Genomic DNA, 25095 nt, shown 5'->3' with positions numbered 1-25095 from the left:
ATATAGAGCTCTTTGCTGTGAACCGCTGATATTCAGAATTTATTTTTGAACCAAGGAATAGCTTATGAGGGGGAAAACAAACAAACAAACAAACCCAGGTTGATAACAGAAATGTTGAATAAAACTGTCTCAAAAAGAAGTGATAAAAAGAACATAATGATATTACAGATTTTGCCAGAAAAATAATTTAGTTGGAAGAAGAAATTGAAATTATTTTTGGAGGGAGAGAGGGGGAAGGATTCTTTTGAGGTGTAGTAAGACTTACAGAAGAGAAATGCAACTTCTCTTTATTTTTTCCCTTGCTTTTGATTTTTTCCCCTATAGGAATATTTTTTAGAAATTTTCTTTATTTGTTGGAGAGACAAAGGGAACTCACTGCCCAGTTGCCTGCAATGGCTGGTATTGGGCCAATCCAAAACTGGTAGTAGCCAGGAACTCAACAGGTCTTTCATGTGGCTGGTGGAAGTCACCTGTTGCTTAAGTCATCACTGCTGCCCCCTGGGGTCTGCATTTGTAGGAAACTGGAATAGAATCAGGGACGAGAGCTGGGCCTTGAACCCGGGTGTTCAGATGTGGGACATGAGTGTTCTTAATTGGTGTCTTAACCTCTCGCCTAACTGCCCCCTCTTTTTTTTCCCCCCCAGTTTTTCCAATTTAGTTTTATAGGTGAGTTGCCAAACAGTACAGAGTTCCTGTATACCGGTCAGCAGGCTTCCTTTTACGTTAACATCTTATATAACAGTGGAACATGTCTCAAAGCTAAGCAATTAACTGATAGAATACTGTTAATGGAAGTACAGAACTGATTGAGTATTCACTGCTTTTTACACGGATGTCCTCTTTTCTGTTCCAGGATCCACTTGAGGATCCACATTCATTTAGTTGTAGCTCTTCAATCTGTGATGGTTCCTGTCTCCTCTTGTCTTTAATGAGCTTGACACTTGTGGCATACTGGTCCCTTACTTTGTAGAATGTGTCTAGGGTCAGGTTTGTCTGCTGTGTTGTCATGATTCATTGTGGCCATGCCTTATTGAGAAGGATACCACAGAGGTGATGCCCTTTTCGCTGTATCTGTGTGTTGGCAGGTGCATGGCTTTGATATATGTTATCGCTGATGTAAATCGTGATGACTTGGCTAAGGTTTTGTTAGGATTTTCCACCATAAACTTACTACTTTTTCCTCTGTAATTACTAAATGTTGTGGCAGAGGACTATAAAAATAGAATTTTTAAACTTTTACCCACTTTAGCATGCATCTGTAGATCTTGCCAGTAGTGCTTATGACATTGATATTCTAATGGATAGTTTTCTCATTTCTTCAGTACTTTGGAATTTGTGTGTAATGAAAACTTGTTGATTTTTCTGTCTCAGTAAGAATTCATTTATCTTTTATTATTTGGGTTTAATCCAACATGATTGGTTTTTTGTTTTAATTTTGACCATTGGGCGCTCATTTGGGTAGGATTCTGTGTCCTTTGAATATGCAGCAATTTTTTAAAAAGTTTATTTATTTTCATTTATTTGAAAGGAAGAGAGAGAAATATCTTCTATCCACTGGTTCACTCCTCAAATGCCCACTGTACGCCTGAGGGCTCTGGTATGGGATGCAGGCATCTTAACTGTAGTGCCCACCCCAGCAACCTTTTTTCATACTTTCTGATGTGATAAGATGTTCCAGGCTGGTCTTCTATTTTTCCCTATCCCAGGTTTGCAATCAATCAGTTCTCCAAGGAACCTTGCTGCTTTTTATTGGAGAATGGTGCTTAGAAACCAAGTTCTGGGAACTAGGTGTATTATTGCTGCAAGGATATCAATTCTCATCCCACAGTGGATAGAGCTAGAGAATGTGTGTTTGTACACTAACGCATGTGTACACATACTCCTGTGTATGTGTATATGCCTATGGATGAGAGTACTTGAAAAAGTTTGTGGGGGTTGGTGTTGTGGTATACAAAGTTAAGCTACTACCTGCAATGCTGACATCCCATATGGGCAGCAGTTTGAGTCCCAGCTGCTCCACTTCTGATCCAGCTCCCTGCTAATGAGCCTGAGAAAGCAGCAGAAGATGGTCCATTCCCTGGGCCCCTGCACCCACCTGGGAGACCTAGGAGAAGCTCCTGGCTCCTGGCTTCCTCGCTTCCTCCTGGCCCAGCCCTGGTCATTGCAGCCATTTGGGGAGTGAACCAGCAGGTAGAAGATTTCTCTCTCTGTCTCTTACTTTCTCTGTGTAATTATGTCTTTCAAATAAATAAATACATTTTTTTTAAAAAAAAGTGCTTTTGGAATTAAAAGATAGTGGATGGGTGCTTGACTCAGTGATTAAATCATCACTTGGGACACCTCCATCCATATCAGAGGGCCTAATTAAGTCCTGGATATTCTGCTTCAGTCTAGGATCCTGCTAATGCTCACCCTGGGAGACAGCAGGTGATGGCTCAAGTACTTGGGTCCCTGCTATTTGTGTGGGAGACTCAGATTGAGTTCCCTCTCCTAGCTTTGGCCTGGCTCAGCCCTTGTTGTTGTGGACATTTGGGCAGTGAACCAGTACATGGAAGATATCTTTCTCTCTCTGTCTTTCAGACACAGTGAAGATAAATTTAAAATTTTTTAAAAGGTAGTGTACCTTTTTCCATGTACATTTTGAAGAATGTTTCAAAGACCCCTCATAGGTGTAAATTTAAAAACCAAGACTCCATATGAATATCTCCAACTCTACTTTTCTTCATTTTCATCTAGACATTTTAAACCAGTACCTTTTGTATCTTCATAATAAAAGCTGTACACACAGTAAAAATTTAGACAACTGCTGTTTTAATTTCTTAAGGATCCACCCAATAATATTCTGTAATAGATACATATGTGTGTCTATATATCCTTTTATTCTCATGGAAGTGTGTTATGTTTTCTGTATCTCTTTTCTATCTAATTGGATATTTTGAAGCCATCTTTCGCAGAGAGAAACTTGTTTCTGTGTTCAGATGTTACAGGGATGGAAGCATAAAAACTGGAGACAGGTGGGAGGGGGCAAGAATAAAAAACCGAGAGCTGCAGCCTTTTCTGATCGCTTCAGCAGCAACCTGTGTGCATTAAAGTAAGAGCTCATTCAGAACACGTAGGGCAAGACTGAGGCTCATGTTCAGTGTGGTGGGGGGAAAGCTTGATAAGTAGGATCCTCCCTGAATGCTGCGTAGCTGGTAGTAGAGACACAACACCACTTCCAAAGGCTTGACCCTCTCAGCTGCTGCTGACCATATTAAGCAGTACCCTGTGTACAAAAACTCATTTGGAATTCCCTTAAATCAAAGAAATCACAACTTTTTAAACACCATCTGATATATGAGAATTTTACATATAAATAAATACCTGTTGCTATGTATCTGAATATTTAAGTCAGTCACAGTACTGAAGATATTAAATTAAAAGGCTAGAATTTTGCATCTACTGCTAAGATGTCTGAAAAAATAAAATTGTCAGGGCCAGTGTGTAGCACAGCAGGTTAAGCCACCACCTGCAGTGCTAGCATACCATATGAGTTTGGTTCAAGTCCCCACTGCTTCACTTCCAATCTTGCTCCTGGCTAAAACACCTGGGAAAGCAGTAGAGGATGACCCAAGTACTTGGGACCCTGTATCTTTGTGGGATACCCAGATGGAGTTTCTGACTCCTGGCTTCGGCCTGGCCCAGTCCTGGCTGTTGCAGCCATTTGGAGAGTAAACCAAAGGCATCAGAGGGAAATCAGATGAGAAATATTTCTCTGTCTGTCCCTCTCTCTGTGTAACTCTGCCTTTCAAATAAATACATCTTTTTAAAAAATTGTCATGCATACTATTTAAAAATTGATGGATTCGCTGTCATTCAAGTTTTCCTTAAAAGGCTGTAGTTATTAGTGATGGTCATACTTTGTGATTTATATAACTAAACTTCCCTTCCCCACCCTCTGCCCGGCCTCTTACTGTCTTGTGCTTGTGACTGCAGGGTTGCCTGATTCTGAGTGATGAGCTGAACCATGCATCACTGGTTCTGGGAGCCAGACTGTCGGGAGCAACCATTCGGATCTTCAAACACAACAGTGAGTTTGTCATGGAAGTCACCACTAACTCTTGCTTAGTATTCTTTGGCAGTGGTAACACTAGTTACATTAATAATTGAGAAAACAAGTAGAGCTGCAGTAGCAACATTTATTTATCTTTTAAAGATTTATTTATTTGAAAGGCAGAGTTACAGAGAGGCAGAGATTGAGAGAGAGAGAGAGAGAGAGAGAGAGAAGTCTTCCGTCCTCTGGTTCACTCCCCAGTTGGCCGCAGTGGCTGGAGCTGCACCGATCTGAAGCCAGGAGCCAGGAGCTTCCTCCGGGTCTCCCTTGCAGATGCAGGGGCCCAAGGACCTGGGCCATCTTCTACTGCTTTCCCAGGCCATAGCAGAGAGCTGGATCGGAAATAGAGCAGCCAGGACTTGAACTGACGCCCATGTGGGATGCTGGCACTGCAGGTGGTGGCTTTACCCACCATGCTACAGCACCGGCCCCAAGAAGTAGAAACATTTAAATGTTCTTCTGGTCCAGTCTTTAAAAAGTTACTCTTTTCCTTTTTGGATTAAAAATAGAGGTTGAAGGAAGCCTTTCATACAAAATACAATCTATAATCTTCTCCTTTTATTTGACTTTCAAGTTTCCTATCTCTTCCTTGTTTGCAACTGATTTGTTCACATATATGTACTAGATGCCTGCAGTGTATCTTGGCATAGCACTAAGGGTATTGAGATGAATACTAGGGTCTCTAATCTGAGTCATCTCTGACTTGTTAATGAAAGAGACAATAAATAGACCAGTACTTTGAGACAGACACTGGAACACAAATATGAGCAGATGCTGAAAGAGCACAGGAAAAGAAAGCACTAAGCCAAAAGATTTTCTCCCGTATGGAAATATATCTGTGTATTATTCTATCATTTACTATAAAAATGCATAGCTTTCTTGGTCAAAACACTCACACATGAGGATGTGTTTTTTTTTTTTAAAGATCTTTTTTTTTTTTTTTTTTTTTTTTTTTTTTTTTTTTTATTTTTTGACAGGCAGAGTGGACAGTGAGAGAGAGAGACAGAGAGAAAGGTCTTCCTTTGCCGTTGGTTCACCCTCCAATGGCCGCCGCGGCCGGCGCGCTGCGGCCGGCGCACCGCGCTGATCCGATGGCAGGAGCCAGGAGCCAGGTGCTTTTCCTGGTCTCCCATGGGGTGCAGGGCCCAAGCACCTGGGCCATCCTCCACTGCACTCCCTGGCCACAGCAGAGGGCTGGCCTGGAAGAGGGGCAACCGGGACAGAATCCGGCGCCCCGACCGGGACTAGAACCCGGTGTGCCGGCGCCGCTAGGCGGAGGATTAGCCTACTGAGCCGCGGCGCCGGCTAAAGATCTATTTTTTATTTGAAAGTAAGAGTTACACAGAGAGAGGAGAGGCAGAGAGAGAGATAGAGAGGTCTTCCGTCCGCTGGTTTACTCCCCAGATGGCCTCAATGGCTGGAGCTGTGCTGATCCGAAGCCAGGAGCCAGGAGCTTCTTCCAGGTCTCCCATTCGGGTGCAGGAGCCCAAGGACTTGAGCCATCTTCCACTGCTTTCCCAGGCCACAGCAGAGAGCTGGATTGGAAGTGGAGCAGCTGGCTCTCCAACTGGCACCCATATGGAATGCCGGGACTTCAGGCCAGGGCGTTAAGCTGCTGCGCCACAGTGCTGGCTCCCAAACTATGTGTTTAATATCATCTTCTGTCAAAATGAGTACTACAGGTACAGATGAAAGTCTAGAACGTGTACCAAAATACTAGCTCCACACCTCTAGATGTAAGGATTAGGATGGTAATAGTTTTTTTCTTTTTCTTGTCCAGTATGTTCTACAGTGAGAATACAGATGATTTTTTGTGTAAATTAGATCTTATTAAACTCCAAATACATTGTGAAGGGTGATTGTCAGCACACATGACACCACCTCATCCTTTAATGCTGCTAGCTAAGTCAACCCATCATTCAGACACTAAGGTGGTTTCTAAATGTTTCTGGTAGGAGTAGCACTATATTTTTGCACAATTATAATTCCTAGTGTCTCAGAATGCCTAGTTAAAAGAGTATAAATTTTAATGCTTTTCCAAATTTCCTGTAAGCACTATACCAATTTTTACTCCACCTGATAGTGACTATTTCTGTTCACTGGCCAACATGAATATTATGAATCATTTAAAATCTTTTTGCATCTAATAAGTAGATAATACAGTTTTTAAATTTCTTTATTAGATGTAGAACTTTTTATGTAGCTATTATATTTGTAGGTCTTTCTTTATAAATTGGCCATTTGCAAACTGTTTCTCCTTTATTGACTGTATTGTCCTTTATATTATCTTTTATGTTGCACTCTTTTTTATTTTTTTAAACCTTTTTAGTGTGTTACTGTGCACACTCATTAAAATGTTTATTATATTTTACAACTTTCAGATTTTACTTAATGCCTATCCCACTCTAAGATAATAAGGGTATTATATTTTCTTTTGGGAGTTTTGTGCTATATTTTAAATTTGAATTTATATTGGAATTTGGGGTTATAATGTATAATATAGGAGAGAGAGTGAATTTTTTTAAGTACATAACATAGTCAGACATTCTGCTGTGGTTATTTCCTTTTGTCTAGAATCTTGAATCAATATTTATCTTTTTTATATCTTTTTTTGTAAGATTTATTTATTTATTTGAAAGAGTTACACACAGATAGAGGAGAGGCAGAGAAAGAGAGAGAAAGAGGTCTTCCATCTGATGGTTCACTCCCCAATTGGCCACAACGGCCGGAGCTGTACCAATCCGAAGCCAGGAGCCAGGAGCTTCCTCCCGGTCTTTCACGCAGATACAGGGGCCCAAGGATTTGGGCCATCTTCCACTGCTTTCCCAGGCCACAGCAGAGAGCTGGATCTGAAGTAGACAGCCAGATCTTGAACTGGCACCCATATGGGATTCTGTTGCTTCAGGCCAGGGCGTTAACCTGCTGCACCATAGTGCCAGTCCCCTCAATATTTATCTTTCTCCTCTTATATGTAAACATAGGAAGCTAAGACAGTACACTGTTTTTTTAAGATTTATTTATTTATTTGAAAGTCAGAGTTACACAGAGAGAAAAGGAGAGGCAGAGACAGAGAGGTCTTCCATCAGCTTGTTCACTCCCCAACTGGCCATGCCGATCTGAAGCGAGGAGCCAGGAGCTTATTCCGAGCTTCCCATGTGGGTTCAGGGGCCCAGGGACTTGGGCCCTCCTCACTACTTTCCCAGGCCACAGCAGAAAGCTGGATTGGAAGTGGAGCAGCCGGGATACAAACTGGCGCCCACATGGGATGCAGGCACCACAGGCGGCAGCCTTACTCACTAGGCCACAGCGCCAGCCCCTGTTTTTTTTTTTTTTTTTTTTAAGATTTATTTTATTTATTTGAAAGAGTGACGAGATGAAGAGATAGAGAGAGAGAGTTCTTCCATCTGCTAGTTTACTCCCCAAATGGCTGTAAGGGCTAGAGTCTAGGCCCGGACAAAGCCAGGAGCCTAGAATTCTCTCCAGTCTCCCATGAGGGTGGGAGAGGCCCAAGCATTTGGGCTCTCCTCTGCTGTTTTCCCAAGCACATTAGCAGGCAGCTGAATCGGAAGCAATAACTCAAACTAGTGCTCCAACATAGGATATTGGCATCACAGATGGTGACCTAAGGAGATTGAATATGCACAGATATGCCCATATTCATTTTTTAGGAGGTATATCTGTTTTCAATAGTTTATTCACATTCTTGCTTGGTCTTTTTAATACTTTTATTTCTGAGTGACTCATTAGGATTAGGGATACAGTTTGGTTCTTTAAAACCCAAAATCTAAAACTGAACGACAAGGTATTTAGCATAGAATATTGGCCATTCCATAAGCATGCTAACTAAGAACATTAACTGCCACAGTCAAGTTTTGGTGGTTCTTCTCAACATTTGTTGAATTTTTATTTTAATTCGGGATGGCAGTCATTCACTTATTTTGCCCTTTTTTTTTTTCTGTGCAACTCTGCTTGTTAATGTTCTTTGCTGTCTGAGACACTCTTCCTGAATAAGAAATGTATATTTGCATTTCTGGGATAAAGTTAGGAAAGAAGGCAATGCTTTGTGACACTTGTTTTTTATGTGCTGTAGATATGCAAAGCCTGGAGAAGCTATTGAAAGATGCCATTGTTTATGGTCAGCCCCGGACACGAAGGCCCTGGAAGAAAATTCTGATCCTAGTGGAAGGAATTTATAGGTAATTCTGCTTTATTACTCTTGCCTTTGTGACTTGGGCCCATTAAGTTAGACAGTTTTAAACGGAAAAGAACACCAGTCTGGCTCCCTCTAGAAACTAAGGAAGTAGTGTTTATGACTTGGTAAAATACCTGGAAGTAGAGGCGGCACTAAAACAGAATTCTTTTTGTCTGATTCTTCTTAGCGCCTTCCATTATTTTACACAGCCCCCAAATCTCCTTTCTATTGGTGTCTGTTCTCTACTGTTTGTAGAGGGAAGTTAGGGTCAAGAACTACACATTCTAATATGTCAGAACAAATTACCACTTAATTTTAAGAAATATTTTTATTAACTTTGGAACTCTTATATTTATTGTCTTCTCTTTGTTCTTTTGTATAATTTTAATTACATATGCAATGTGATAAAAAGTCTACTGTTGCCTGTAACTGTAAGCTTTAGAAGAATCTGCTATTACCTTAATTCTTTCTGTCATGAATTAAGATCAGTTATATTCTGAGCTTGTTTTAAAAGATCCAGTCTCCTTCCCCACAGACTTCTGCTTAGCCATGCTGGCCTCCTCTAACTGTCTGTTTAAAACCACAGGTAATGTTGTTCAGTCATTTAAAAAGCAATAAACTCAAAACATTAGTAATCAAGTGGCCGGCTCCTAACGTGGGGAGTTGAAAAGCCTCAGTGTATTTTTTTAAATCCTGTTTTGTCAGCATGGAGGGATCGATTGTTCGCCTTCCTGAAGTGATTGCTCTCAAGAAGAAATACAAGGCCTACTTGTATCTCGACGAGGCGCACAGCATCGGGGCCCTGGGCCCCACGGGTCGAGGTGTGGTGGAGTACTTTGGTCTGGATCCAGAGGATGTGGACGTTATGATGGGGACATTCACAAAGAGCTTTGGTGCTTCTGGAGGCTACATCGGAGGCAAGAAGGTAACTAGGCGTGAGAATGCCAGCCGTAGAGATGTGTATCAGGTGGGACCCGAACTGGGACGTGGAGCTGCTGAATTTATTTGTGGCTTAGGCTTCTGGTGCTAGCAGGCTTCACACTTCAGCTGCGTGGGGAGTGGCTCTGGAATCTCCCCCACTGAACTAAAGGCCCGTTCTGTTCATTGTTTGTTGTTTTCTTAGTTGGGCTTCTTTCTAAACCACACTGATCTGAGATACAGAATACTCTCTTTTATGAAGAACACACAGTGGTGCTTCCTGTTTGCCACGGTCATCTATGGGGTTTGAGTTGTGCTCACAGTTTCAGAAGTAGTGAGGCTGCTGTGAGACTAGTTGGTCTGCCCTTGGACTCAGACCTATCGTGAGTGAACATAGAAATGGGAGAAAAAGGATTTTGCTAGCTCTGGGGTGCAACAAAGCATAGTATTTGTCAGTTTGAAAATTCTGTAGTGAATTCAGAGGCAACTAATAATCAGTGTGGCTGGGTGGAGATGGAGAATCCTGGAAACAGAGGCCTGGATTTGAGTATTTCTCTGCTTATTTTATAAGATTGTTTGTCCTTGAGTTTCCTTGTCAGTAAAATACAGATAAATATGCCTAGCTTGTCAGATTGTAGTAAGGATTCAAAAAATAATGTGTGTGTTCAAGCTTTACCATGGATGCACTTTGAAAACATTATGTTAAGTAAAAGAAGTTGGTCACAAAAGGTCACATTGTGGGTTTGGTGCTTTGTTTTTTGTATGTTGTGTCCAGAGCAGACATAGAAACAGGAAGTAATTAATAGTTGTCAGGGGCTGAAGGCATGGGGAAATGGAAAGTGACTGCTGTAGGGTACAAAGTATCCTCTAAGGGTGATGAAAATGTTCTAAAATAGATTAAATAATGGTGAAGGTTGTGCAGTTTTGAATATACACAAAGCCACTGAATTGTACACTTTGAAAAGAAGAATACTGTGGTTTGTGGTTTTTATCTCAATAAAACTGCTATTCAGAAAACTCATGGCAGCAAGAATAAAGAACACATGCCACATATCTTGGTGCTCATAAATGTTATTATTTCCTCCTTAAAACTCAATACTGAGTCTTTAAGAAGTATTAATTGTTCTAATAATTGATACCCTTTTAGGGATTATCCATTTTCATTAGGTTGCATTCTACCTTCTTTTTAATAGGACCAGGCCCACTTTGTAGGGTCAGTTGCTTTTTAGAAAGTTATAGTGCTATGAATCCCAAATTATAAAAGTAATACTTTGGGAGACCACTTAAGTACAGTATAATTGTACTTTTGAGATTTTAGAGTTCAATTTTTAGTATTTTTGAAGTGACTGTTTTACAGGCATGTTTTATGTCACCTTACTTGTTTCTGGTACATGGGCTGCTGTGCGTGTGTTTTATGTAAAGACCTGCTGATGAGAAGGGGCCAGCTGCATGGCACAGTGGGTAAAACAGCTGCTGCCTGCAACTCTGGCATCCCATATGGGCACCAGTTTGAGTCCCAGCTGCTGTGCTTCCAATCCAAGTTCCTTCCAATGGTGTGGGAAAAGCAGCAGAAGATGATCCACGTCCTTGGGTCCCTGACACCTACATGGGATACCCGGAAGAAGCTCCTGGCTTCAGACCGGCCCAGCTCCTGCCATTGCAGCCATTTGGGGAGTGAGCCACTGGTTGGAAGATCTCTCTGTCTCGAATTCTGCCTTTCAAATAAATAAATAAATCTTTTTTAAAAAATAACTGACAGAAAAGATTTTTAACATTACTCAGTGAGATGGCATTATCATTCTAATGAAAGACCCAGTGAATTCCTATTTAAATTTTACCATGCTTATGTCATTTTATAAATTTCTGTGTAACTGGAGTATATCCAGACAGCCTTAAAGTTGATCCTAGGTAATTGTTAACTTAGAGGTGCAGGATGAGCTTTGCAGGCATGAGGTGAGATACACATGACGTTTTCTGTAATATGTAGAAGTGAGTTGTTGTATCAAGGAAGCAACCCAAGCACCTTGTTTAATTTAGCCTTGTACACTTATTTGTAACATTAAATGATACGTTCTCTGCAGTTGGAGTCTTTAAAATTTGTTTTTCTTCTACGTTGTGGCACGCTTAAGAAGCAGAACAAAGCCGGAGGACTTGCCACACTGGTGACCTGGTTGCTGCCGACAGTACTCGAATGCTACGCCTTGCGTACCTCATCATGTTGCTCCCCCTCTTCACGGAGGAACGACACAGGACCCTGCACTGTTCTTTCGTCTGCTCGGCCCTTCCCGGGTTTGCTGCTGGTTCTTCCCGGGTTGGCTGCTGTCCTTCCACCTCCGTGGAAGGGCGGTGCCCCCTGCCACTTTCCCCACTTCCACGGGGGAGTGGCACACTGCCGGCCGGCTCTCTCGGGGGCTGCACAGGTGTTCCCTCAGATGTTCCCCTTAGATGTTCCTGGTGCATGCCGTCTCTCTCCTCCTTTATAGTCCTCCTCCGCCAATCCCAACTCTGCTACCCACATGCCGAGTACGCTGCTCTCCTCCAATCAGGAGCAGGATCAGCTCCTGCAGGTCATCACTCAAGTTGGCGAGAGGCAGCTGTGTAGAAGCTGTTTACTCCCTTCTCAGTGCCATATTGTGGGAGAGCAGATGCATAGAATAAGTCTTAATTCCAGTAACTTAGTCTAGTCCAAGTTGCTCCCCACAGTTCCCCCTTTCTTTTTATTTTTTGGCGTTGATACGCGCCTGTCTTCGGTGCCCCGCGGCACACACTCTGCTCTGCTTGCTGGAGTTGCCCACAGGTGCTTACAAGCCCTACCAATCAGGAAACCGAATCCGGGTCCTCTCTTCGCCATGTTGTGAGGAGGTTTTTAGGCGCTGATGCGTGCCTGTGTTCGGTGCCCTGCAGTGCACGCTCTGCTCGAGCTGCCTGCAAGTGCTTATCGCCTTAATCAGGCAGACCAAATCCAAGCCCTCTCATTGCCATATTGTGGGGAGACTTATTGGTGTTGATAACGTGCCTGTCTTCGGTGACCTGCAGCGGATAAGCTGCTAGCTGCCCGCAGGTGCTCATCGCCTTACTAATCAGGCAGACCGAATCCGAGCTCTCTCATTGCCGTGTTGTGGGGAGGCCTTATTTTTCTCTATTTCTCTATCTCCGGGCATTCCTGTTTCTCCTATTTTACTTCTATCTGCCAGCATTCCTATTTCTCTCATTTTACTTCTAAACTTCTGTTTCTCTTATCCCCGTGGCTTCCCGGCGCCCGCCCCGAGGCTGCTTCTCGGCGCCTCGCCCCGCGGCGGCTTCCCGACTCTGCACAGCTTCAGCCCGCGCTTCTCTCATCTGCACGGCTTCCCAGCTTCGGGAGCGCTCCGTGGTCTCCGCACCCCTTCGCGCCCGCCCCACGGCCTCCGCGCTAGCCCCGCGCTCCCTATCCACTCACGCCCTGTGCGCTCTCTCCGCTTGTGCCCCGCGCGCTCCCTCTGCGCTCGGTGGCTTCCACGAATCACGGCCTAGGCTCACGTTTCCGCTTCTCAGTTGGTTTAGTTTTCAGTCTAAGTTCCCCAGGCTAACCTGACGAAATCCAACCTAGCTTATGTCTCTGCCTTTCGGTTTGGCTTCCCGTCTTTTGCTCCCCGGGCTAATCTGACGGATTCCAACCTAGCTTACCTCTCCGCCTCTGGTTTTAGTTTTTCGCCTTTTGCTCCCCAGGCTGACTTGACGAATCCCAACCTAGCTTACGTCTCCGCTTCGGCCTGCCCCCGCGGCTTCATCCTCCCTAACGTATTTTTCTCTACCCGGTATGTTTCCTAACTTTTCTTCCAACAATATTCCCCTCTCATTTCTCCTGGCTTCTCCCCACAGTCCGTATCCGAGTCTAAGTTTCTTCTAGCTTTCACTTTCGCTTTCAACCATAGATTTCTCCTAACTTCCCCGTCATAGTCCGTATCCGAGTCTATGTTTCTTCCAGCTTTCACTTTCGCTTTCAATCCTAACTTCTTCCGGCACTTTTTCCGTCCAGCTTTTCCCTAGGCTGTCTCTAATCTCTCTCCAGTATTTTCCCACTTCTTCCCGCTTCTTCCCTCCTAGGTTTCCTATCCGAGTCGCGGCACCATTATGTCGCTCCCCCGCGGAAGTGGGGAAAGTGGCAGGGGGCACCGCCCTTCCACGGAGGTGGAGGGACGGCAGCCAACCCGGGAAGGACCAGCAGCAAACCCAGGGAGGGCCGAGCAGACGAAAGAACAGCGCAGGGTCCTGTGTCGTTCCTCCGCGAAGAGGGGGAGCGACATCAACATGCCTTGCATGGTGCCACTGAAGGCAGGAGTCCGCCAGCACCTGGAAGGACAGCACTGACATTGCCTCTAACTGTCTGCCTCTGTGAACCCCCAGGAGCTGATCGACTACCTGCGCACACATTCGCACAGCGCGGTGTACGCCACGTCCCTGTCGCCGCCGGTGGTGGAGCAGATCATCACCTCCATGAAGTGTATCATGGGCCAGGACGGCACGAGCCTCGGTGAGTCCACCTTTCCTGGGCTCAGTAAATACTGAGCAGCCAGAAGCTTTCTCTTGAGCTTTTTCCCTAAAATAAGCAGTCCGGTGCGCTAATGGGCAGAGCCAGCATGTCTCTGAGGCCTTGGTTCCCAGGGCCGTGTGTCCGTGTCAGATGCACGTGCCCTGAGAACTGTGCTGGCTCACCTGCGGAGGGGAGGCTGTGCTCTTGTTCCTCCGTGCCCGCAGGGGCTTTCTTGAATTGCAGGACTTTAGGTGAAGATGCAGTTCACTGGGTAGTGATGTTTCCTTAACAGCACATTGAAAGAGCTGCTGTTCCTATGGGTTAGTATTCCAGAGTTAATGCTTTCTTAAGAAATGTCTAATTTGGCAAACAGAAAATAATAAAACTCATCCTAAGCTAGATGCCTTGGCTTAAACATATTAAAATGAATTAAGTGTGTTTACTTTCTGATATTTGATTTTATTTTGCATCACCAGAGGGCAGTGTTGACTGTAGAACAGTTATAATGAAAAGGAGCAGTCGAGGTTTTTGGTTGCTGTTGCTGCTTACTTTAAAACGTATTTCCATCACCACTATGAGACATATTAACTTTACTTATTGATTTTTAAATGCTTCTAAATTCAGTTTGGCTCTTGTAAAAATTGCATATTATCAGCCTTGATGCTGTGGTTATGTGATAATTTGCTTCAAGATTAATTTTGTTTTGCTTTGAGAAGCAAGAATAAAGTGGCACATCTCAGTTTGATTTATTTAACACTGTTTTCTTAAATTGGTGTTTTACTCTAATGTTTTTTCTGATATGTGAAAATGCTTGTTTTCCCTAGTAAGAGATTTTTGCGAATAGTGTTGTGACAATTTTCAGGGTTGGGAATTGGTTTCTAAAGGAAGAAAGTATTACATTAATGTGGCAAGCACAGCACTAGAGCCTTATGAGAAGGTCCTTGTTAACACTAGCTATGCTCTGTTACGTTTTCATTGGAAGCTGTGTGCCTTGATCTGTGTGTGTTTCTAGCACTTACCTACTTATTTCACATAGGTATAGTCACCTTGGTTCAGTACACAGATCTAGGTGACCAAGGGCCAGTTGCTATCAAAGTTAGTGCCAAAGAATTTCTTTGCCCTGTCCTAAAGCCTGGGTCTGTGTGATGTGTTACCTATCTATAACTGATGGAATCTTGGCTCTGCATTGGTGAGAAAATGAAGTATGGGAATTAGATAGAGGCTTTGATGAGCACAAGTGTTCCAGTTTTTGATTCTCTAGGCTCCCCAAAGATTTGTGGTGTGGACTTCTTACTGTGCTCGCAGCTTCCGCAGGTCAGAAATTCGGTCAGGGCACAGCAGGGATGGCTGGCTTGTCCTTGCTCCAGGGTTGGGGCTTGCTTGGGAGACTCGAGTAGAGGGTAAGACTCAGGTGGCTGGAGGCAAGGGTCATCTGAAGGCTTCTTCACCCCGAGGTCCCCTGGGCTGCAACATCTTGGAGGCCTGGCTCAGCTGAGGCTGTTACCAGAGTACCTTGCTGTGTCTTCTCCGTGTGGCGTGGACTCCTGGTAGCATGGTGATTGGGTAGCCAAGGATCCTGGCTGAGACTCCATGATCTTTTTTTTTTTAAAGAATTTTCTTTTTATTTATTATTTTTAAAAGATTTGTTTATTTATTCGAAAGGCATAGTTATAGAGAGGTGGTTTACTCCCCAAATGGCCACAAAGACTGGAGCTGGGCCAGGGTGAAGCTTGGAATTCCAGGTCTCCTGTGTGGATGCAGGGGCCCAAATACTTGAGCCATCATTTGCTGATTCCCAGGTGCATTGGCAGAGAGCTGGATCTCAACCAGCACTCCAGCACTCCATTTCCCAAGTGACAGCTGACCTCACTGCACCACAGTGGCCACCTTTCCATGCCCTTTTCTGGTCTGTGATAAATCACTCAGGACAGCCCAGAGCGAGAACATGGGGAACTAGTGTCAGTCTCCCTGGTGGGAAATGCATCAAAGAATTTGTGATCATTTTAAAAACTGTTCTACCAGCTTTTAAATAATGTGTTTTTAAAATTATTTCCTAAAACTTTAATTAGCATATGATAAATTGTTGGCTACCTTGTTTCTCTACCAAAGCAGGTTAATGAAAATCAGACTCAAAGTAGAAGTAGCATTCCCTGTGAAGCCCGCTAACTGATATTAATTAAACTGGCCTGGTTTCTTTCAGAGTTGAGTGTGTTAAGGTAATGCTTATTGTTAGGGCATCTTTGAGTGCATCTTTTTGTTGTCCTTGTGGGGGAAAGGGTGTGAACTGGTGCAGCAGCCTTTCTGACTTTGCCTTAAGGCAAAAAAAAAAAAAAAAAAAAAAAAAGAGAGAGAGATCTGCCATTAATTTCACAAGGATGATTTTATAATAGAATTGTCCTGCCCTGAGAGAAGCTTCATGTCTTATGTTCAGAACATGGAATTTTCACTAATTCCAACAACATTTGTATGTGCTAGACTGTGTGACTCAGAATCCATAGGGACTAGGCAGACAATTGGACTGTTGAGATTGATTAAGTATATGGGGGAATGCAGAGAATAATTGGTGGTTGTATTAGTCCCAGTCAGTACCTTCACATAGAAAAAGAGAAGATTTATTTAAGAAGCAGTTACAGACAGAAAGAGAGAGACAGAGAGAGGTCTTCCATCCACTGCTTTACTCCTCAGGTGGCCGCAATGGCTGGATCTGGGCTAACATGAAGCAAAGAGGCCTGCCTGCTTCTTCGGGTCCACATAAGTTCAGGAGCCCAAGCACTTGGGCTGTCCTCCACTGCTTTCCCAGGCCATTAGCAGAGAGCTGGATCAGAAGTGGAGCAGCCGGGACTGGAACTGGCGCCCATGTGGGATGCTGGCACTACAGGTGAAGGCTTTAACATTCTACGCCACAGTCCTGGCCCTGAAAAATGGGAGTTTTATTAATCACTCACCAAGCATTTGAGTATCTGATGTGTGCTAGGGGCTGTTCTAGGCACTGAAAATTCATCTAAGTATAAAACACGCCCAAATTCCTACTCAACAGGGTTTCTAGGGTGGGACACAAATTACATAGAGTCCTAGAAACGGTCAGTACAGGGGACTGTAAGCAGGGAAGGTGGGGGTCAGGCATGCTGAGGACCTGGTTTGTAGTTTTAAATAAGGTGTCATTGAGAAGGACTATTTCATCACAGACTTTGAAGTAGATGATGATTTAGCCATGAAAATCCATGGGTAGAAGTCCCTAAGCTGGAGGCCAGCAAGGCAGCCGTTATGGTCAGAGTACAGTAGTACAAGGTAGGCTGATTAAGATGAGGTCTAGTTAAGGTAGGTCTAGATTAAGATGAGTGGCTAGTTACCTTTATAAAGGATGGAACACCTCTCTCTCTTTCTCTGCCTCTTCTCTCTCTGTGTAACTCTGACTTTCAAATAAATAAATAAATCTTTAACAAAGGAGTTGATTTTTTTAAGTTCCCTATGGTTTTTCTAATTATATAACTTTTTGATTTGTCTCTCACTGCTGTCTAGCTTGGCAGTGGAGAAATGTGTTAAAGGAAAATTATTCATGACATTGGTTAAAGATGGAGGGCAGACTTTATTCATGGGGCTGTGGTGCAAGGTGTAGGAACTGCTGCCCTGGAATCTTCCCGCAGGGCAGAGATTGGACTCCAATAAGGATAAGCAGGATTTATAGCCAAGAAGCAGGGTGGAGGTCAGTGGATAGAAAATTATTAAGAGGGGGCCAGCGCTATGGTATAGCCCGTAAAGGCACCTCCTGCAGTGCCAGCATCCTCTATGGGCGCCGGTTCGAGTCCCAGCTGCTTCACTCACCATCCAGCTCCCTGCTAATGTGCCTGGGAAAGCAGCAGCGGATGTTGGCCCAAGTACTTGAGCCCCTGTACCCACATGCGAGACCCAGATGAAGCTACTGGCTTCTGGCTTCTGGCTTTGGCCTGGCCAAGCCCTGGTCATTGCAGCCATCTGCTGGGATTCAGCCATCTGGGTAGTAAAACAGTGGATGGAAGATACCCACCCCCCTGCCAGTGCCACTTCCTCTCTGACTTTCAAATAAAAAAATAAATAAATAAAATAAAATAAATAAATCACCAAGTCTCCATGGTCTGGGTGGAGTAGACTAGAATCCTCATTTCTAAAAAGAAAGGAAGGGCCTCAGAGAGAGAGGGAGACTATTGGAACTCATAGAAGAGTTTGGCAAAGTAGCAGGATATAAAATCAATGCACAAAAATCTTCCATGTTCTCTGTTATACCACAACGCTGGCCCCTAGCTCAGAAACTTGAAAAATATGGGTTGATTTGATAAAAAAAAAAGGGGGGGTTTTTTATTTTTTATTTTTTTATTTTTATTTTATTTTATTTTTTTTGACAGGCAGAGTGGACAGTGAGAGAGAGAGACAGAGAGAAAGGTCTTCCTTTTGCCGTTGGTTCACCCTCCAATGGCCGCTGCGGCCTGCGCGCTGCGGCCAGCGCACCGCGCTGATCCGATGGCAGGAGCCAGGTGCTTCTCCTGGTCTCCCATGGGGTGCAGGGCCCAAACACCTGGGCCATCCTCCACTGCACTCCCTGGCCACAGCAGAGAGCTGGCCTGGAAGAGGGGCAACCGGGACAGAATCCGGCGCCCCAGCCAGGACTAGAACCCGGTGTGCCGGCGCCGCTAGGCGGAGGATTAGCCTAGTGAGCCGCGGCGCCGGCCGGGGTGGGGGGGTTTAAAAGGTCTGGCATGCAGTTGGTTCAATTCTGGAATCTTTTTGGCAGTAGTTAATAAAGATAATTCTCTAAATCTAATTCTATTTAGTAAGAATGACCTGAGATTATCAATATCTAGTGGTTAGTAGGTAGATAATTGTGATGCTTCTTCCACCTTCCTTAAAGAACTAAATCTGGTGACACTGACACAATCTGTTGATCCTTCATATTTGTCATTTCCTTCAGCACAAATATTTATTTGAAAAGCAGAGTTATAGAGAAAGGGAGGGAGTATATGTGGGAAGAGAGAGAGAGAGAGAAAGCACACGCCTGTGTGCAAACCCTTCCATCCTCTGGTTCACCCCCAAATCACCACAACTACCAGGGCAGGTCCAAGCTGAAGCCAGGAGCCTGGAGCTCCATCGGGGTCTTCCACATGGGTGGTGGTGAGGGGGCCAAGCATTTAGACCATCTTTTGCTGCTTTCCCAGATGCATTAGCAGGGAGCTGGATCGAAAGTGGAACAGCTGGGATTCAAACTGGCACTCACATGGGATGCTGGCATCACAGACAGTGGTTTAACCTGCTATAACACAATGGTGGCCCCAATATGATAGTATTTTAGTATCCTTGTCTGCTACTACTATGTCATTTCTGGTGTATTTCTATTGATAGACTTTTTTGTTGTTGTTGTAGATTATATTTTCTTAAAACAGCTCTCTTATAAGAATTAAAGAGATGGGGCCGGCACCGTGGCTCACTTGGTTAATCCTCCGCCTGCGGCACCAGCATCCCATATGGGCGCTGGATTCTGTCCCGGTTGCTCCTCTTCCAGGCCAGCTCTCTGCTGTGGCCCCAGAGGGCAGTGGAGGATGGCCCAAGTGTTTGGGCCCTGCACCCGCATGGGAGACCAGGAGGACGCACCTGGCTCCTGGCTTCCAATTGGCGCAGCACCAGCCATAGCAGCCATTTGGGTGGTGAACCAACGGAAGGAAGACTTTTCTCTCTGTCTCTCTGTCTCTCTCTCACTGTCTAACTCTACCTGTCAAAAAAAAAAAAAAAAAAAAAAAAAAAAAGAACTACAGAGATGAGAACTGAAGACATGCCCCACTAGGCCCCGATTCCCAGTCACACTACCCTGGGGAGCGAGCCTTTAACACCTGAGCTTTTGGGGGGAACATTCAGCATCCCACGCTTAGCATTCTGCTTCTGACTCCCAAAGGTTCTTCTGCATCTCAAAATGCAAAATTCATTCATTCCATCCCCAAGAGTTCCAAGTCTTAATAACCCAGCATCATTTAAAAGTCGAAGTCCAGAGTTTTATCTGAGACTCAAGTAAGACTTCTGTAGCCGTAAGCTCCTGTAAAATCAGACAAGTTACGTACTTCCAAGGTGCAGTGGTGAAACAGGCCCAAGATAAACCTTTCTATTCCCAAAGGGAGTAATAGGGAAATGGAAGGGTGGATGATCCAAATCCTAAACGGTCGTGAGGGCTGGGTCCCCAAGGCTTTGTCTGCTTGTCCCTACAGCTTGACTGGCTGCAGCCCACACTGCTGAATGTTGTTTGTTGCTGGTTACTCTGTATTCCTGGGGTCTACTTCTCGGCTTCCCTCTCATAGCTCCACGAAGCATCATCCCATCAGGAATCCCCATGGGGGCAGGCATTTGGTACTGTGGTTAAGACACTGCTTGGGATATCTGCATCCCATATCATCAGGATGCCTGGGTTTGAGCCTCAGTTACCCTTGCATTTCTGGCTTCCTGCTAATGTGCACCCTGACAGGCAACAGTTGATAACTCAAGCAGTTGAACCCTTGCCACCAGTGGGAGACCCAGATTGATTTTCTGGCTCCTGGCTTCAGCCTGGCACAGATCCAGCTTTTGAGGCATTTGGGGAATCTATATCTGTGTGACTGTCTCTCTATCTTTTAAATCAATTAAACAAAAATAAATAATAAAACACTGGTTGAAGCCACACTGACCACATGCTGCTTGCATGGCCTGCATCTGGCCTGGCCTGAGCCAGGAGCTACATTGGGCTGTGAGTACTCTGCTGCCAAGCCAGAGTCTGGACCTGGCCCTCCCAGAGCAGAGTGCCTCTTTCTTGAAAGGAGTGTGAAAAGAAAGAAAGAAAGAAAGAGAGAGAGAGAGAGAGAGAGAGAGAGAGAGAAGGGGAGGGGAGGGGAGGGGAGGGGAGGGGAGGGGAGGGGAGGGGAGAGGAGAGGAGAGGAGAGGAGAGGAGAGGAGAGGAGAGGAGAGGAGAGGAGAGGAGAGGAGAGGAGAGGAGAGGAGAGGGAAAAAGGAAAAAAAAAAGAAACAGAAAAAAGGAGTGTGCCATGGGAGATCCTCTGAACCTGAGATGGGAGTGGCTGCTGCCTCTGGGATGCCCTTAGGCATCTTTCCTGTTAACCCTTTGCCAAGCACCCTGCTCTTTATCAGAGCTAATCTCTCAGCCACTCAACGGCACCCTTGGGTGCGTGATTACAGATTTTTAGACTCCTTTCTTGGTCAGGCTTCATACTTTTCACATTTTTTCTTCATTCTGTTCCTTTTTGATCCTGATTCTTACTATAAATTTTTGTCTTAAAGATTTATGTATTTATTTGAAAAGTCAATTTAAGAGAGAGAGATCTCCATACCTTCATGGAGTTCCTGATTGGATGATGCACAGTGGAGCTATGAGAGGGAAGCCGAGAAGCAGACCCCAGGAATGTAGAGTAACCAGCAGCAAACAACATTCAGCAGTGTGCCATTTGGGGGGTGAACCAACAGAAAGGAAGACCTTTCTCTCTGTCTCTCTCTCTCTCTCTCTCACTGTCTAACTCTGCCTGTCAAAAAAAAAAAAAAAAAAAAAAAGATTTATTTAGGGACCAGTACTTCAGCACAGTGGGTTAAGCTGCTCTCTGAAGTGCTGGTGTCCCATGTGGGCGCCAGTTCGAGTCCCAGTGGCTCTACTTTTGATCCAGCTCTCTGCCAATGCACCTGGAAAGGCAGCTGAGGATGGCCCAAGTCCTTGGGCCCCTCCACCCACATGGGAGACCTGGATGAAGCTCTGGGCTCCTTTCTTTGGCCTGACCCAGCCTTGGTCGTTGCAGCCATTTGGGGAGTAAACCAGTGGTTGGAAGCTATCTCTGTCTGTCTCTCTCTGTAACTCTACCTTTCAAATAAATAAGTACATCTTTTTAAGAAAAAGATTTATGTACTTTAGAGGCAGATTGACAGAGAAGGAGAAGGTGGGGAGAGAGAGAGAGCAAGTGAGAGCAAATGAGAGGTAGCTTCTATCTGCTGGTTCACCTCCCAAATGGCTGCAATGGCTGGGAATGGGCCAGGCCAAACGTGAACCTGGAACTCCATCCAGACATCCCACATGGGTAGCAGGTACCCAACTACTTGAGCCATCTTCTGCTGCCTTCCCAGACATATTAGCAGGGAGTTGGATTGGAAGTGAAACAGCCTGGACTCCAGCCCGTGTTCCGATATGGGATGCTGGTACCTCATAGCAGTGTCTTAACCTGCTGTGCCTCAGTGCCCACCCTGCTTTATTTTTCTTAAAATATGTGTCATAACTTAAGTGATGTTCTTTGGTGTTCCTGCTAATTAGGCTAATCTAAGCTTGATTGTTTTTCTGTGAGCAGCTTGAAATTATATATATTAAATAGTATTTTCTTTTTTTGACAGGCAGAGTGGACAATGAGAGAGAGAGACAGAGAGAAAGGTCTTTCTTTTGCTGTTGGTTCACCCTTCAATGGCTGGCGCAGCTGGCGTGCTGCGGCCGGCGCACCACACTGATCCGAAGGCAGGAGCCAGGTGCTTTTTCTGGTCTCCTATGGGGTGCAGGGCCTAAGCACTTGGGCCATCCTCCACTGCACTCCCGGGCCACAGCAGAGAGCTGGCCTGGAAGAGGGGCAACCGGGACAGAATCCGGCACCCCAACCGGGACTAGAACCCGGTGTGCCGGCACCGCAGGCGGAGGATTAGCCTATTGAGCCGTGGCGCTGGCCTTAAATAGTATTAATTTGGCTTTTAGCTACCCATAGATGATGGATACATTACTGTTCTAATTCTGAGAATTGTTATTAGTCATCTCTGTGTTTAATTGACTGGTTGCTGGAATTTTATCATGCTTGGATTTTGCTGACTTTCTAAACTATAGAAGAGGGAGTGGGCATTTGGTGCAGTGTTAAAAGATTGCTGGCGGCCGGGGGCAGGGGAAGTGGTGCTGTGTCGTAGCAGGTAAAGCTGCCACCTGCAGTGCCAGAATCCCATATGGACGCCGGTTCGAGACCTGGCTGCTCCACTACTTATCAGCTCTCTGTTTTGGCCTGGGAAAGCAGTGGAAGATGGCCCAAGTCCTTGGGCCCCTGCACCCACATGGGAGACCCAGAAGAAGCTCCTGGCTCCTGTTTCTGGATAAATGCAGCTTCAGCTGTAGCGGCCAATTGGGGAGTGAACCAGCAGATGGAAGACCTCTCTCTCTCCTTCTCTCTTTGTGTAACTCTTTCAAATAAAGAGAGAGAGAGAGACAACTTGGAAAGACTGGTGCTGTGGCATAGCAAGTAAAGCTACTACCTGCAATGCTAGCAGGCATCCCGGCTCTGGTTTGCCTACCGGTTACTCTACTTCTAATCCAGCTCTCTGCTGTAGCCTGGAAAAGCAGTGGAGGATGGCCCAAGTCATTGGGTTCCTGCATCCACATGGGAGAGCCAGAAGAAGCTCCTGGTTCCTGGCTTCAGATCGGTGCAGCTCTGGCAGCTGTAGACATTTGGGAAGTGAACCAGCACATGGAAGAACTCTCTGCCTCTGCCTCTGCCTCTCTCTCTCTCTCTGTAACTCTACCTGTGAAATAAATAAATAAATAAATCTTTAAAAAAAATAGAGAGAGACAGAGAAAGAGACTGTTTGGGAGCTGGCATTTTGGCCCAGTGGGTTAAGCCACCGCCTGAGACCCTGGCATCCCATATCAGAGTTCCACTTTGAGTCCTGTCTGCTGCACCTCCTGTCCAGCTCCCTGCTAATGTGCCTGGGAAAGCAGTGGAAGATGGCCCAAGTACTTTGATCTCTGCCACCTACATGGGAGGACCAGATTGGGTCCCTGACTCCTGGCTGTGTCCTGCTGCCTTCCAGCATACATATCGGCAGGAAGCTTTATCAGAAGCGGGACCAGGGCTCCAATCCAGGGCTCCAGTAGGGGTTGTGGGTGTCCTAAGAGCAATGTAACCACTGTGTGTTTCGATTTTTGTGTTATGGAGAAGGTGAAGAAAATAGGATTAAAAATGTGATTTTCCATTGTTACAGATGTGCCATGACTGGTAAAAGTTTTAAGGAAACAGTAATATAAAGTAGAACTCTTCAGAGGAATATTTTGAGATCTGAAGGCTTTATCACCGATCTTTTGTATAAAATTGTTTGCAGCACAATTGTTTGGAAAGAATATTCTATCTCAGGCAGGCTGCTTATTACTGTGTGACTGTAGGCATGTCATGACTTTTGTGAGGTAAATATTCCATCTACTGTCAAGGGATGTGGGCAGTGCTAAATGAGGTGGTATGACTGCAATTGATATTTTATGTTATAAACATCTGCTATCAGCAGCTAGAATGACAATAAAAAAAGAAAATTAGATATATTAATTTATGTTTAATATTCCCTATAGTTCATTGTGCTAAAATCTTTTATGTTGCAATCCAAGAAACAAGACATAGAGCTGTTTAGGTAGATTGAAGATGGAGGAGATTCTGGCCTTTTGTTGTTTCTTTTTTCTTAATGTTTCTTGTTTTTTTTTTTCTCCACCTGCTTTTCCAGGCAAAGAGTGTGTCCAGCAGTTAGCTGAAAACACCAGGTACTTCAGGAGACGCCTGAAAGAGATGGGCTTCATCATCTATGGAAATGAAGATTCTCCAGTGGTGCCTCTGATGCTCTACATGCCAGCCAAAATAGGGTACGCCTCTCACTGGTCGTAAGATCTGTGATGGAAGATCAGGGCCTGTGTACTTTGTTGGGGAAAACTGTCTCGTCCTCATTGTGTTAACCTTCATTTTCTAGATAGGACATAGTTCCATAGAGGCTTCCAGATTGCAAAATGGGTTCACTTGTCAGTCTTTCATTTCACAAACATTTAAGTTTGGTACATTCTTACGAGGTTTGGAATCTATCACTGCACAAAACACAAATATCAAGAGTCAGACATGAATAAGTAGCTTATGTCAGAAGGTGCTAAGTGCTATGGAAAAAAATTTGAGAAGGACATAGAGGATTGAGAGTGCCTTGTCCATGGGCAGGTAACAGTGCCAAGTGGGTTGTTGGGGTGAGCCTCGTTAGAAAGAGAAGGTGACATCTGAGCAAAGACTGGGAGGAGCTGAGAGAGCCATTGGAGAAAGAAGCATCTGTGCAGAGGCCACAGTGCCGGCCCCTGCTTGGTGGTGGGAGACCAGCGAGGCAGTCCCTGGAGCTGGTGCACAGTGCCCAAGGCACCTTGGGCCATGAGGTCTGAGAAGTTATCGCAGGGCATGTTGTTTGCTATTTTCCAGATGTCCTGACTACACCAGTTTCTTTGTTCAAGGCATAAGTAATAGAAAGCCGTGCCTTGGATAGTTTTCACTGTATTTGAGAAATCCAGATATATAATGAAGCCAGCAGACATTTGAGGAGCAGGTAGACAATAATTATATTGAGAAGTATGAGGAT

The 25095-nt window shown here is 44.8% G+C and overlaps 1 protein-coding gene across 1 annotated transcript in view; it reads left to right on the top strand.

The window, feature by feature from the left end:
• The window catches only part of SPTLC2 (serine palmitoyltransferase long chain base subunit 2), a 98044-nt gene that overhangs the window by 60835 nt on the left and 12114 nt on the right, over nucleotides 1-25095 (top strand). The window contains exons 6-10 of the mRNA XM_002719571.5: nucleotides 3976-4069; nucleotides 8184-8289; nucleotides 8991-9210; nucleotides 13590-13716; nucleotides 24214-24349. Of these exons, the coding sequence (XP_002719617.2) occupies nucleotides 3976-4069; nucleotides 8184-8289; nucleotides 8991-9210; nucleotides 13590-13716; nucleotides 24214-24349 (683 nt within the window). The remainder of the gene's footprint in view (nucleotides 1-3975; nucleotides 4070-8183; nucleotides 8290-8990; nucleotides 9211-13589; nucleotides 13717-24213; nucleotides 24350-25095) is intronic.

Source organism: Oryctolagus cuniculus, chromosome 20 (genome assembly GCF_964237555.1).
Source record: "Oryctolagus cuniculus chromosome 20, mOryCun1.1, whole genome shotgun sequence".
Classification (NCBI taxonomy): Eukaryota; Metazoa; Chordata; class Mammalia; order Lagomorpha; family Leporidae; genus Oryctolagus; species Oryctolagus cuniculus.
This window is presented reverse-complemented; position numbering and strand designations above follow the sequence as displayed.